General features: G+C 49.3%; 1 protein-coding gene across 1 annotated transcript; it reads left to right on the forward strand.

Moving 5' to 3' along the window:
- The first annotated feature begins 1,893 nt into the window (after positions 1-1,893).
- Positions 1,894-11,324, forward strand: LOC129641843 (conglutinin-like). Its single transcript, XM_055566432.1, has 7 exons — positions 1,894-2,092; positions 6,403-6,523; positions 6,796-6,908; positions 7,215-7,322; positions 7,682-7,798; positions 8,408-8,491; positions 10,942-11,324. The coding sequence occupies exons 1-7, from the start codon at positions 1,894-1,896 to the stop codon at positions 11,322-11,324; spliced, it is 1,125 nt and encodes a 374-aa protein (XP_055422407.1).
- Positions 11,325-11,679: the final 355 nt, after the last annotated feature.

Here is an 11,679-nt window from a genome sequence, read left to right on the forward strand (position 1 = left end):
CCTGCCAGATGGCAGCTCCCCCAGATGCTGTCTCCCACAGGCTGCTGCCTCAGCAGCCCTTCACCTGCCCCACTTCTGCTCAGATTGGCCAAGCAGCTCCCGGCTCTTTCCTAGTGTTTGAGCAGTAATGTTGAGATGAAGGTGGAAGAGAAGTGGCCGCAGGGTGCTAGCTCTTGGACTCTGCAGAGGAAGGCTGCTTTTGCAAGAGTTGTAGATCGCTGTACAACTTACTGTTCTTCTCTGGACCTTGGATCCCTGGACATCATGAAATACAGACACTGATGCTGCCATTTTATTTACAAGGCTGAAGTGGGGAATCCATGAGATCCTGGGCTGAGGGTGCTCTTTGAACTCTAATGTGTGTTTAGTCCTGTCAACATTAGTGGCAGGTGTCCAGAACCCAGATGGACACCTGAGCTCAGGTGGGGGTGAAATTGAGTGAGTCAATAATAAGGAAATTACCCTACTTCCTGAAGAGAAGTCTCAGGAAACTGGGGCTGAGGGTCAAGTTACAGGGCAGATATAAAGAGCCAGTGCTTACCCAGGAACTCTAACATGCTTGGACATTCTGGACCCTTACAGGAAGCAATTGTGAGTATCTCTGTCCTTGCCTCTTAATTTGTTTTCCAATATCCAGTGAATATCTCCTTGCCTATGTGAGTGGTTGAAGAAGGCAGGGTGTGTGTAGATCTTCCACTCTAGGAGATTCAGTGCTGGTGGTGGGAGCAAATGAGGCAATAAGGGGTGCTCTTTACTCTTCTCCCTTTGTTTGGTGGGAGATGTCTTTCTAGGACAGGGAAAGGGGGAGAGTTGAATGTGACATCCAACCAGATGTCTGATGCCATTGTCTGGAAGTCCCCAGGGTAAATGCAATTCATCATCCTCTTGGAAGGAGGCACTTCTCTGCTTAGGAAACCCCTTCCCTCCCACTACCTCAGCCTGCTTGGCAACGCTCGGTCCTTTGCACAGGTCCCTTGGGCTTTCTTCCAGGTCTCTGCAACTCCCATGATTCTTTTCCATGCTCTAAACATTACAGTTTCTCTCTGAGAGAGGAAAGAAGCCCAACACTGGGATTGACCCACGTCCTGCACCCTGATCTCACTTAGCTCCTGAGTCCCTTTCTGATGGTAACCAGAAGCTCTATTGGACATCGGCTTTCCTCCTCTGAAGCCAGCTTCCCCCTGATGGCACCCGTCTCACACATCCTCTCTACCAAGAGGCCCCCGGCCCAAGTCCTCTTAGGAGGTCTGGGCAGGACTCTAGGTGTACCAGGAACTTTCCTGGTGGAGCCCTGGAATGACAAATCCTGGAAAATAAGCAGTCATGCACCTTTCTGTACTCAGGACAGACCTTACCAAGCATTAGGACTCTGGCTTTTTTTTTTTTTTTTTTTTCAGATAGCACTGCAGACTCCAGTACTAGTCTGTCCAGAGCAGCAAGTGAGAGGAAACAAGCCAGCATTGTAAGAGGTAAAAGCAACCAACTCACTGGTATAAAAAGGGATAAAGAGACCCAGAGAGGGAAGGGTCCCACCCAAGGGCCCTCAGTGAGTCCCTCCTGGTATAATAATGGCCTCAGTGAGGAATTCTACATCCTGGCCAAAGTGCCCCTGACAGGGATGACAAGCCCCAAAAGGGATGACACAGACCATCTGACAGTAGATTCACACTTCTGGCAGACCAGGTCAGAGGCCCAGCTGGTCCACTCATGTCCTCTCTGGCCAGACCTTATCCTAACTTTCCCTAAACTGCTTTTGAAGCCCTGCTACTCTTGCCTCAGAGGATGGGAGAGGAGATGGGGGAAGGGCTTCTCCTGACCTCCAGGAGCTGGGTCAGCCCTAAGCCTCGTCCTTGGACCAAGAGCACCCCCTCTTTCTGTTCCTCTGCCTAGGACATGCTTCTCCTCCCTCTCTCCGTGCTGCTCCTGCTCACACAGCCCTGGAAATCCCTGGGAGCAGAAATGAAGATCTATTCCCAGAAAACACTGGCCAATGCCTGTACCCTGGTTATGTGTAGCCCCCTGGAGAGTAGCTTGCCTGGTCGTGATGGACAAGATGGGAGAGAAGGCCCCCGGGGGGAGAAGGGAGATCCAGGTAGAACTGGGACCATGGGCTTGCCCTGATGGGAAGGGGTGAGCACTGGAATTGTAACCAACCCCAAAACTCTGAATCTTCTGCTGTGGAAACCTTGAACATGGTCTTCCCAAGAGGGGAGGAATCCCCCAGATTTTCAGTCCACCTAAAACATGGCTTTACCGGTCGGCAAAGACTGGCTTGCCCAAGTCCCCAGCTCCATAACCACCTGTCCTGATTCCTCCCCTAGGATCTTCTGACCCTAACCACCCCAAGAAGGTACAAACAATGTGTGAGCGACTGGTATTTGGATCCCCTGCTCCAGAACTCATTGGGCTTCCCAGGTGGTGCTGGTGGTAAAAAACCTGACTCCCAGTGAAGGAGATGTAAGAGATGCAGTTTCGATCCCTGGGTCAGAAAGATCCCCTGGAGGAGGGCATAGCAACCCTCTCCCGTATTCTTGCTTGGAGAATCCCGTGGACAGAGGAGCTTGGCAGGCTTTGGGCCACTGGGTTGCACACGACTGAAGTGACTTAGTACACTCATGTGGGAGACGTAGGAGATGTGGGTTTGATCCCATGGTTGGGACAATCCCCTGGATAGAAAATGGCAACTCACTCTGTTATTGCCTGGAGAATAGCATGGACAGAGGAATCTGTCAGGCTACAATCCACAAAGAGTCAGATGCAACTGAGTACACACACTCCAAAACTTAACTGTTGTTCATTCGTATTAAATGTTGCCTCTGCAGAATGTCAAATATTTTTGAACTGATGACAGTGTTGTAAGTTTCAGTTTAATCATCTGTAGATGAGAATAATATCAAACACTAGTGACAAAGAATTGAGCCAAGGCTTCATTTTTTTGGTGGGTCTTCAAGATAAACTTTTATTCTTCTGCTGTTGCAGCCAGCTGAATTCGCCTGAGGTTTCCAAATGTACTGATTATTAAGGCAATTTTCTGGAAACACTGCCCCACAGGAGAAGATCTGGTTTTTACTGACAAGAAGTGAGAATTTGATGAACCAGTGACAAGGACGAGGGGACCAACATGGCCTTGGGCCAGGGTTATGGGGCATCAACTGAGTTCTTTTATCTTTCTGGAGTTTGTGTTTTGATTGGAGAGGAAATACATGAACCAGATTAAAGCTGAAAAGAATACATAACATCCCCAGGATTTGTAGGGTAAGAGACAAGTATCTGTCTGTCTTTTAGAAAGAAAGTAGCTTCCAACATGAATGGGCTGGGACTAGAGCAGGCCTCCTAGAAGTGATCTCGGAGGAGGGGTGGTATTCAAGATGCCAGCTCTCTCTAGCTCCCCGAGGGTCCCTGTATTGAAAAGTATCCCTTCTTCTACCTCCCTGCTCTCATGGCTGCCATGGTTTATACACAAGGATGGGCAACCTCCAATGCTCCCTTCTAAGGACTGACTTGCTTCCAAGGTACCTGCTGCCCTCCCCAGCCAGGGGGGAGCCCAGGAGAGGCTCAGCCAGGGACCAGGTGTCTCTGCCTGAGCACAGTGCACCAGGGGGTCTGGGATGCGGGGCCCATCCTCCGGGCTCCCATTGATTGCCTAGTGAGAATTGGAGCTAAGAGCAGGACCCAATGTCCAACACAGATGCTCTCACCACCCATCAAATACCCCAGTCTCCCTCCACCTGCACATTCTTGGCCCAGGCAAGCCTGGCCCTCCTTACCCTGGGGGAGTGGTTCCCAGATCTGAAATGTCACCTCTCCTCTCCAGGTCTCTGAATCCTCTTCAGCCTTGAAGTCCTGTTTCCTATGAGTACGTGTGTGTCCATGGGTTGGGGGTGCTGGGATGGGACGAGGGACATCTCTTAAGCTGTTTTCTTCACTCATTACCTGTGCCTCACAGTTTAAACACAGTTTAAAATTCCTTGCAGACCAGGACCTGGTGCTGACATTTACTTCCTGCTCAGTGCTAGGCAGAAAGCCATGTTCCACAGAGAGATTCTCAGTGAACAGAGAAATGAAATAATGAGGAAATGAACAAATAAGTGAATGAACATGTTAGTAGTAACTGACAGATTTTTCATTGTCTTTTTGCACATGAATGCTTACTCACAACAGTCAAAAGATGGAAACAACCCAAGTGTCTATCAACATTTATCTGCGGTGAATGAATAAAGAAAATGTATTGTATTCATACTATAGAACATTTCTCATCCATAGATTGGAACGAAGTACTGATAATGTGCTACAAATTGGATGAGACTCAAGAATGTCACTCCTAGTTTAAAGAGGCAGACACAAAGGGTCATATATTGTATGTATTTATATAAAATATCCAGAATAGCTAACAGAGACAGGCAGCTGCATAGAGGTAGCCAGGGCTTAGGAGGAGGCAGGGAGGGAGTATGGGTATGAGCTTTTCTCTGGGATTAATCAAATAGTCTTGAACTAAAGAGTAGTGGTAGTTGTACAATTATGTCAATATTCTAAATGCCACTGAATTGTATACTTTAAATGATTAATTACAGGTAATTCCTGGAGGTCCAGTGGTTAGGATTCGGTGCTCTCACTGCCAGGCCTCAGGTTCAATCCCTGATTGGGGAATTGAGAGCCTGCAAGCTACACAGCACAGTAAAAAAAAAAAAAAAAGTAATTTTTATATTATATGAATTACGTCTCAATGGAAAAAGAATAACCAAATTCACAGAATTGAGTGTATAATTCTTGAATCAATAGGCATTTCTCCCTTTAGTCTTTGAAGGCAAATCTCTTATATTTCAGACTTAGGCAGCCTTCTTAAGGTAATGTGATTTTTTAAAATGTTTCGTCATTTTTCCAAAGCAAATTAGTATGTGGTCACTAAATACAAGAAGATGAAAATTAAAATTGCCTCAATTGTGCCCCTTAGAAAGAACTGTTAACACTTGCATATGCTCTTCTTGTGGTTTTTTCAATGTGTGTTTCATGTGCACATGCCTGACACATGCGTGGACTTGTTGAAGAAACGGAATCATATTAAATAGTGTTTATAACTTACTTTATCACTTAATAATGCACAATAATGTCATCTATCTTCCATAATTTTAAAAGCATGTTACATAGGTTTTTCTCTTTATATTAAAATAGAATTGATCTATATTAGAATATGTACATCATAATGAATTCATATTTGCATATATTGTGCAATGATTGTCACAATAAGCCATCAACACACATAGTTACGATTTGTGTGTGATGCGAACTTTTAACATCTGCTTGCTCAGCAATGTTCAAGCATGCAACCCACAATTACTAACTATAGAACTTCGCTGTACATTATATTCCTGAGACTCAATTGTTTTTTAACTGGACCCTAGTACCTTTTGAAGATTTCTATCCATTCTGCCCACTTCTCAACCCCACCTCTAGCAACCACAAATCTGTCCTCTGTATTGTGAGTATGCTGTTTTTGTTCATCTGTTTTCTTAGATTTCACATGTAAGTGAGATTGTATAGTACCGCCCTTCTCTGTGACTTATTCCACTAAACATAGTACCTTCAAGGTTCACCAATGTTGCTGAAAATAGCAAGATTTCATTCCCTTTTATGGCTGAATAATGTTTCATTGTATATGCACCCTGCATTTTCTACATCCGTTCATCCATCCATAGATACTTGGGCTCTAGGCTGCATCCATGTCTGGACTACCATGAATGATGCTGCAATTAACTTGGGGGTACATGTATCGTTTCAGGTTAGTGTTTTCATTTTCTTTAGTTAAATGCTCAGAAGGGGAATTGATGGATTATACGGTAGCTCTAGTTTTAACTTTCTGAGAAACCTCCATGCTGTTTCCATAGTGGCTGTTCCAGTTTGCATCCCTACTGCACAAAGCTTTCCTTTTCTCTACTTCTCCAGCACTTCCTATTTGCTGTCTGATAAGAGCCATTCTGAGAGGTGTGAGGTGACAGCTCATTGTGCTTTTGATTTCTATTTCTCTGGTGTTAAGTGTCAGGTGTCATTTCTGACATAAAACTTTGGTTCTGGGAAGGGGGGAGGGCAGGGAGTCCATGGTCAAGGGTAAAAGCTGACAGACATAACTGCCAAAAATACCGTGACCTTGGGGCAGGGGCAGGTGCATTGTATGTAAAGTCAGGTGGGTCTAGGTTTGGATCTGTCTCCAGTTCTGTAAGCCTGTTCCTTCTCCTGTAAAATAGAGATGTAGACACGCATTTCCTACATCACCACTGGACCAGTCACCTTGAGAGGGAGTGTCTACACCCTACAGAATCCTGAAAGAATGCATGGGCCCTGATCCTGCAGGCAGGTGGTTCCTCCTGGGCCAGGATCAGCTTTATGTCCATCTCTTCTATGTCACAGGTTCACCAGGACCTGCAGGACGAGCAGGAATGCCTGGACCAGCTGGCCCTATTGGGCCGAAAGGAGACAATGGCTCCGCTGGAGAACCTGGACCAAAGGGAGACACTGGACCACGTGGTGAGCAGCTGGGCATGGAAGGCAGGTGTCTGCAGATGGCGTGCTGCAGCTAGGCCATGGCAGTAGGTGTACACAGATTCTACCCCAGGAAGAGGAAGGTCATTCTTAAGGTGGCACAGGGTTATCTCAGGGAAGACTGGAGCTCCTGGGGAGAGAGGAGAGTGAGGGCAACATCTTTAGGAGGAGGCTGCCTGTCTGACTTCTACTACAGCCCCATCTTTTATGCACTCCCACTTCCAAGGAGATTCAGTGTCACTGACTGGGCTGGTCCTTTTTCCCAGGGCCTCCAGGTATGCCTGGACCAGCTGGAATAGAGGGCCCCTCAGGGAAGCAGGGGAGCATGGGACCTCCAGGCACACCAGGCCCCAAAGGAGAGACTGGGCCCAAAGGTAGGTGGGTGGTATGTGGTGGGTGAGGGAGGGGGAAGGGAGGGGTGACGTTGGCAGCCCTGGTGGGGACCAGGGTACGTGCACAGTGCCTGGAAAGCCTGGAACCTCTGCACCTGGTAGGCCTGGCTGGGCCTCTTCCCCATATTCTCTCACTGAGTGAATTTCCTAGAGGAGACCAAGTGGTCAGGAGCAGTCTCCCAGGTTGCTCTCTCACCTGGAGCTGTGGGTGACAAGCTGCACTGCTAAAGAAATGGTACCTGCTGAGCACACTCTCAGCCATGTTTCTCCAATGTGTTCCTTCCTCAGGAGGAGTGGGTGCCCCAGGCATGCAGGGCTTCCCAGGCCCCGCCGGTCTCAAAGGAGAGAGAGGTGCCCCCGGGGAGACTGGAGCCCCTGGACGTGCTGGGGTGGCAGGTGATCAATGGACGTGGGGCTGGGCTCATATTTCCTTGTGACCACCACCACCAGCCACCAGGTCAGAGCTGGCATTCCAGGGAGAGAGCCAGTGTTGCATTTTGGGAACTGTCTGTCTCCAGGGAGAGGGTGGTGTGAGCAGCAGGGACTGTCTGTATTCAGGGAAGCCTGGTTGTTAGGTTATGGGACAGTCAGTGTATAGAGAGGATGCAAGAAGAGGTTCCAGGCACAGAGGGACATTTGTATGTAGGAGGGTGTACTCCTGGGGATATGACAGTCCATGTATGGAGGCTAGGGGCGGGCAGGAAAATGCTAAAATAAATGTTCAGCACTCACCCATTTCTACTTCTCTTATCCAGGGCCTGCTGGAGCCATAGGTCCACAGGGCCGTTCAGGTGCCAGGGGCCCCCCAGGACTGAAGGGAGACAAAGGTGATCCTGGAGAAAGAGGAGCAAAGGGGGAGAGTGGGCTTGCAGGTAAGGAAGCCTTGGGGGCCCCATTAGGGTGTGGGGCAGGGAGGAGGCCTTATTTAGCTCAACTCTTCTCAGGTAACACATTTACAGATGCGGGTCAAGCAGGAAAAGTTGACAGGGTGTATGGCGAGGTGGACTCTGGTCTTAGCCTCTGTGACTTGCTGGAGGAATACCTGAGCAGATTTTCTATCTGATCTTTATGACAGGCCAACCTCCCTCTCCAATTCATCAGATAACCTTGAACATCAAATAACTCAATGGATGGGAAATACTCAAGCTATGTGTATTCCTCTCCTACAACCATACCACCCCCTGCAATGCAAAAGGAAGTGTATCAGATTCCTAGAATTTGAAATTAAAATGACATCTGGTTCACTGTCAGTGAGGTACAGGGATCTGTTCAGGGATACTGTTCACAAGAGAACCCCAGGAAATCCAGTGACTGCAGAGGCCAGCTAGGTCAGCAGAGGTAGGCTTCCTAGGCCTCTGTTCCACCTCCTTACCCCACCCCCAACTAGCGTCTCCACCTGGACTCCCTTCCTTTGAGGCCTGGGCTCTGAGTGACCCCAGGCTGTTCTGGATCTGTCTTCACTTGGCCTCTCTCTCTTGCAGAGCTCAATGCTCTCAAGAAGTGGGTGACAATCTTAGATGGACATCTGCGACGCTTCCAAAATGCCTTCAGTCAGTATAAGAAAGGTGAGTTCCTGGACCTGACCCTAGCCAGGCCCTGAGCATGGGCCTCAGACTTAGTCTAGGCTTGGCTTGTAGTTCGCTGGGCTGGGTCTAAATTGGACTTGCTGGGACCATGACTGGGACTGGACCTAGACCTGGGGCAGGAAGTGGGGTTAGGACAGGGCTGGGACAGAGCTGTTCCCCACGTGCTCCAGAAGCTCAAGTAGACACATGGGACCAGGAGGAGGATGCGGTCCATGTCACCAGTCAGCAGACCTTCACCACAGCCCACCCTGGGCATGTTCCTAGGACAGACAAGGGGTCACCCAACCCAGGATGCATTTCTTCCCTCTGTGGGGCCAGGTGTGCAAATGCCCAGAGAAGAAGCTGCACAGCCCAGGGCAGCAGAGAATCCAGACATGACCCTGAGAGCGGGGGTGGGATAATGCCTGTGGGGTTCAAGGCTGCTGGGGACCTATCCTTGGTGTGTGGCCACCAAGTATCTTACCCTAAAGATGTCCATGGGTCTGGAAGGAATAGGCTGCCTCCAGTCTCTGGCCAGTGCTGGACTCCCCTGCACCTCTTGTGGAGTTTAAAGCAGACTTTCTTCCATAAGCCTGGATCCTAATCAGGCAGAGGCCTCCTAGAGCACACACCTGAGTGCCCTGTGCCTTTGGGACACTCCATCAACTGCCCCTCCTCCATCTCTGCTCTCCATGATGACAGTTTTGAATGTGCATCACTTATCAAACCTCATTGATCCAAAAGAAGTAGAGTTCTCTGAAGGAGCAGAGCATAAAGGGGCCTGACTGGGTGAGACATAGGGTTGGCTCCTAAGAACTCAAGCCAACTAAGTACTGAAGTTGTGGGATGAGAATTCTCAGCAGTTTATGTCTTCCTTCTTGCTCAATATTTACATGGCTGCCATCTCTGGGGTTGCACAGAGTCAGACACGACTGAAGCTACTTAGCAGCAGCATCTACTTACTATCTCATCGCCTGGTAGCTCAGCTGGTAAAGAATCTGCCTACATTGCAGGAGACCTGGGTTTGATCTCTGGGTCGGGAAGATCCCCTGGAATGGAAATGGCAAACCACTCTGATATCCTAGCCTGGAAAATCTCATGGACAGAGGACCCTGGAGGGCTTCAGTCCATGGGGGTCAAAAAGAGTTGGGCACAACTTAAAAACTAAGCCTTCACGCAGACTGCTATAAACAAAGGTGAACTTGGGCATATGAGCTGGCCACCTGTGTGTACCTAAACACCATCACTCAGTCCACACCACCTACATACATGAACACACATGCAGACATATGCACACCCATCCTGATGGACTTTGAGTCAGTCCATGTACCTTCAGATGGACACATATATGTATTCACACATGCACATGCATACCCACCCAGATGCATGGGACGTAAACCAATCATGGCACACAAGCTTGCACTGACCTTGTCCACGGCTGTCTTGGTGCCATCCTGACTACATGGAAAATCTGGTCTCTGATTGCTTGTTGAAGCTACTCAGAGGAAAAGGGCAGTGGGTCAGGGTGCAGCCTGGGTTCAGAACCAGTCCAGTGAGCCCTCTTAGGAGCCCAAAAGATTTCCATGCAGACCCTGGAAGTCAGAGCAGTGTGGATGGGATGGAATAAAGAGATACTTAACACGTCACATAGGGGCTGCTGTTTTGCAGTGTACCTTTTCCTTAGAAATAAGGGATTAGACTCTGAAAATAAAATTACTTTCCCTTGTCACCTGGGCTGTAATTGCCAGGGTAGGGCTGAACACGACTTTCTGAAGCCCAGACAGGACTCTATCCAAAGCTGATCCCACCCTGCCCTCCCGCTCCCACATAGAGCTCTCAGATGCCGTCATCCCCTGCTCAGTGGTCCAGGGAGGCTGACTGGCCATAGGTTCACCTGCAAGCATATGGAAGCCAACACTGGACTTCCCCCAGTGCAGAGGTCAGCACTTGGCTGCTCTCAGATGCACCCCTGTCCTCCCCTTTCTCCTCACCCCTTCACACAGCACAGAACGGCTCAGACAACTCCACATGCCCAGTCATCATGCAAGGGTGAGAATGAGCCACCTGGTTGGTGTTTTCCACACTCTCAGGAACTGCCCTGGACTCTACAGTGTCATTTCCCTGCCAAAGGCCTTCCCATTTACACAGTAATTAAAATGCCGGATTCTCGTGAACAGCACGGGGAGGAACAGAAAGTGCATGTGGGAGCTTTAGTGTCACCTCCGACAAGGTCTGATCCTCATCTACATTTGACAGTTGGGCGGCTTTGGGCTTCTTGCGTAAGCACCTGAGTTCCAGGGTCCTCACCTCTTGCATGATGGATGCTTGGGAGCTAAGTGCCTTGCTTTTGTGCTATCTGGTGCCCTGGTACCCTCGTGGGAGCTGGGGACTCCAGCTGAGGCACAAGGTCTAGCTGCTGCACATCCCCAACCTGACTCCTCTTCCCCTAGCGGTGCTCTTCCCTGATGGCCAGGCTGTCGGGGAGAAGATCTTCAAGACGGCAGGTGCTGTAAAATCATATTCAGATGCAGAGCAGCTCTGCAGAGAGGCTAAGGGACAGCTGGCCTCCCCACGCTCTTCAGCCGAGAATGAGGCCATGACACAGATGGTCAGAGCCCAGAAAAAGAATGCTTACCTGAGCATGAATGACATCTCCACGGAGGGGAGGTTCACTTACCCCACTGGGGAAATACTGGTTTATTCCAACTGGGCCACTGGGGAGCCCAACAACAGCAATGAAGGACAACCAGAGAACTGTGTGGAAATCCATCCTGAGGGCAAGTGGAATGACATACCCTGCAGTAAGCAACTCCTCGTGATCTGCGAGTTTTGAGCTCCCCCACCCACTCAGGGAAGGGGCAGTGCCTAGAGCTGTGAGCTGCCAACATCCCAATAAAAAGGTGACCCTCTGCTGCTCACGGCTTCCCCACTGAGCCACGGGATGAGGCCTCAAGGCAGGCCTCCTATGGAACTCCTCCCTCAGAATAAAGCTTGAAACTAGCTTCAAATCTGGAAGATTTGTCACAAAAAAGGGGGGCAGCCTGCGACTCAGGGGCAAGGGCTAATAGGAGGTCTCCAAGATGCCCCTGTGCAAAATCCAGTGCCTCCTTCTCAACAAGACAGGTGTCTAGCCCTCCACCTCTGCCAAACATGGACTGCATTTGACCCCACTGGTCACTGCTACCTCC

Source organism: Bubalus kerabau, chromosome 1 (genome assembly GCF_029407905.1).
Source record: "Bubalus kerabau isolate K-KA32 ecotype Philippines breed swamp buffalo chromosome 1, PCC_UOA_SB_1v2, whole genome shotgun sequence".
NCBI classification, from domain to species: domain Eukaryota; kingdom Metazoa; phylum Chordata; class Mammalia; order Artiodactyla; family Bovidae; genus Bubalus; species Bubalus kerabau.

Coding starts and splice junctions, on each gene's coding strand:
- LOC129641843 (XM_055566432.1), top strand. CDS start 1,894: ATGCTTCTCCTCCCTCTCTCCGTGCTGCTCCTGCTCACACAGCCCTGG. Junction 7,323..7,681: donor TGGACGTGCTGGGGTGGCAG/GTGATCAATGGA, acceptor TCTCTTATCCAG/GGCCTGCTGGAGCCATAGGT. Junction 8,492..10,941: donor CTTCAGTCAGTATAAGAAAG/GTGAGTTCCTGG, acceptor CTCTTCCCCTAG/CGGTGCTCTTCCCTGATGGC.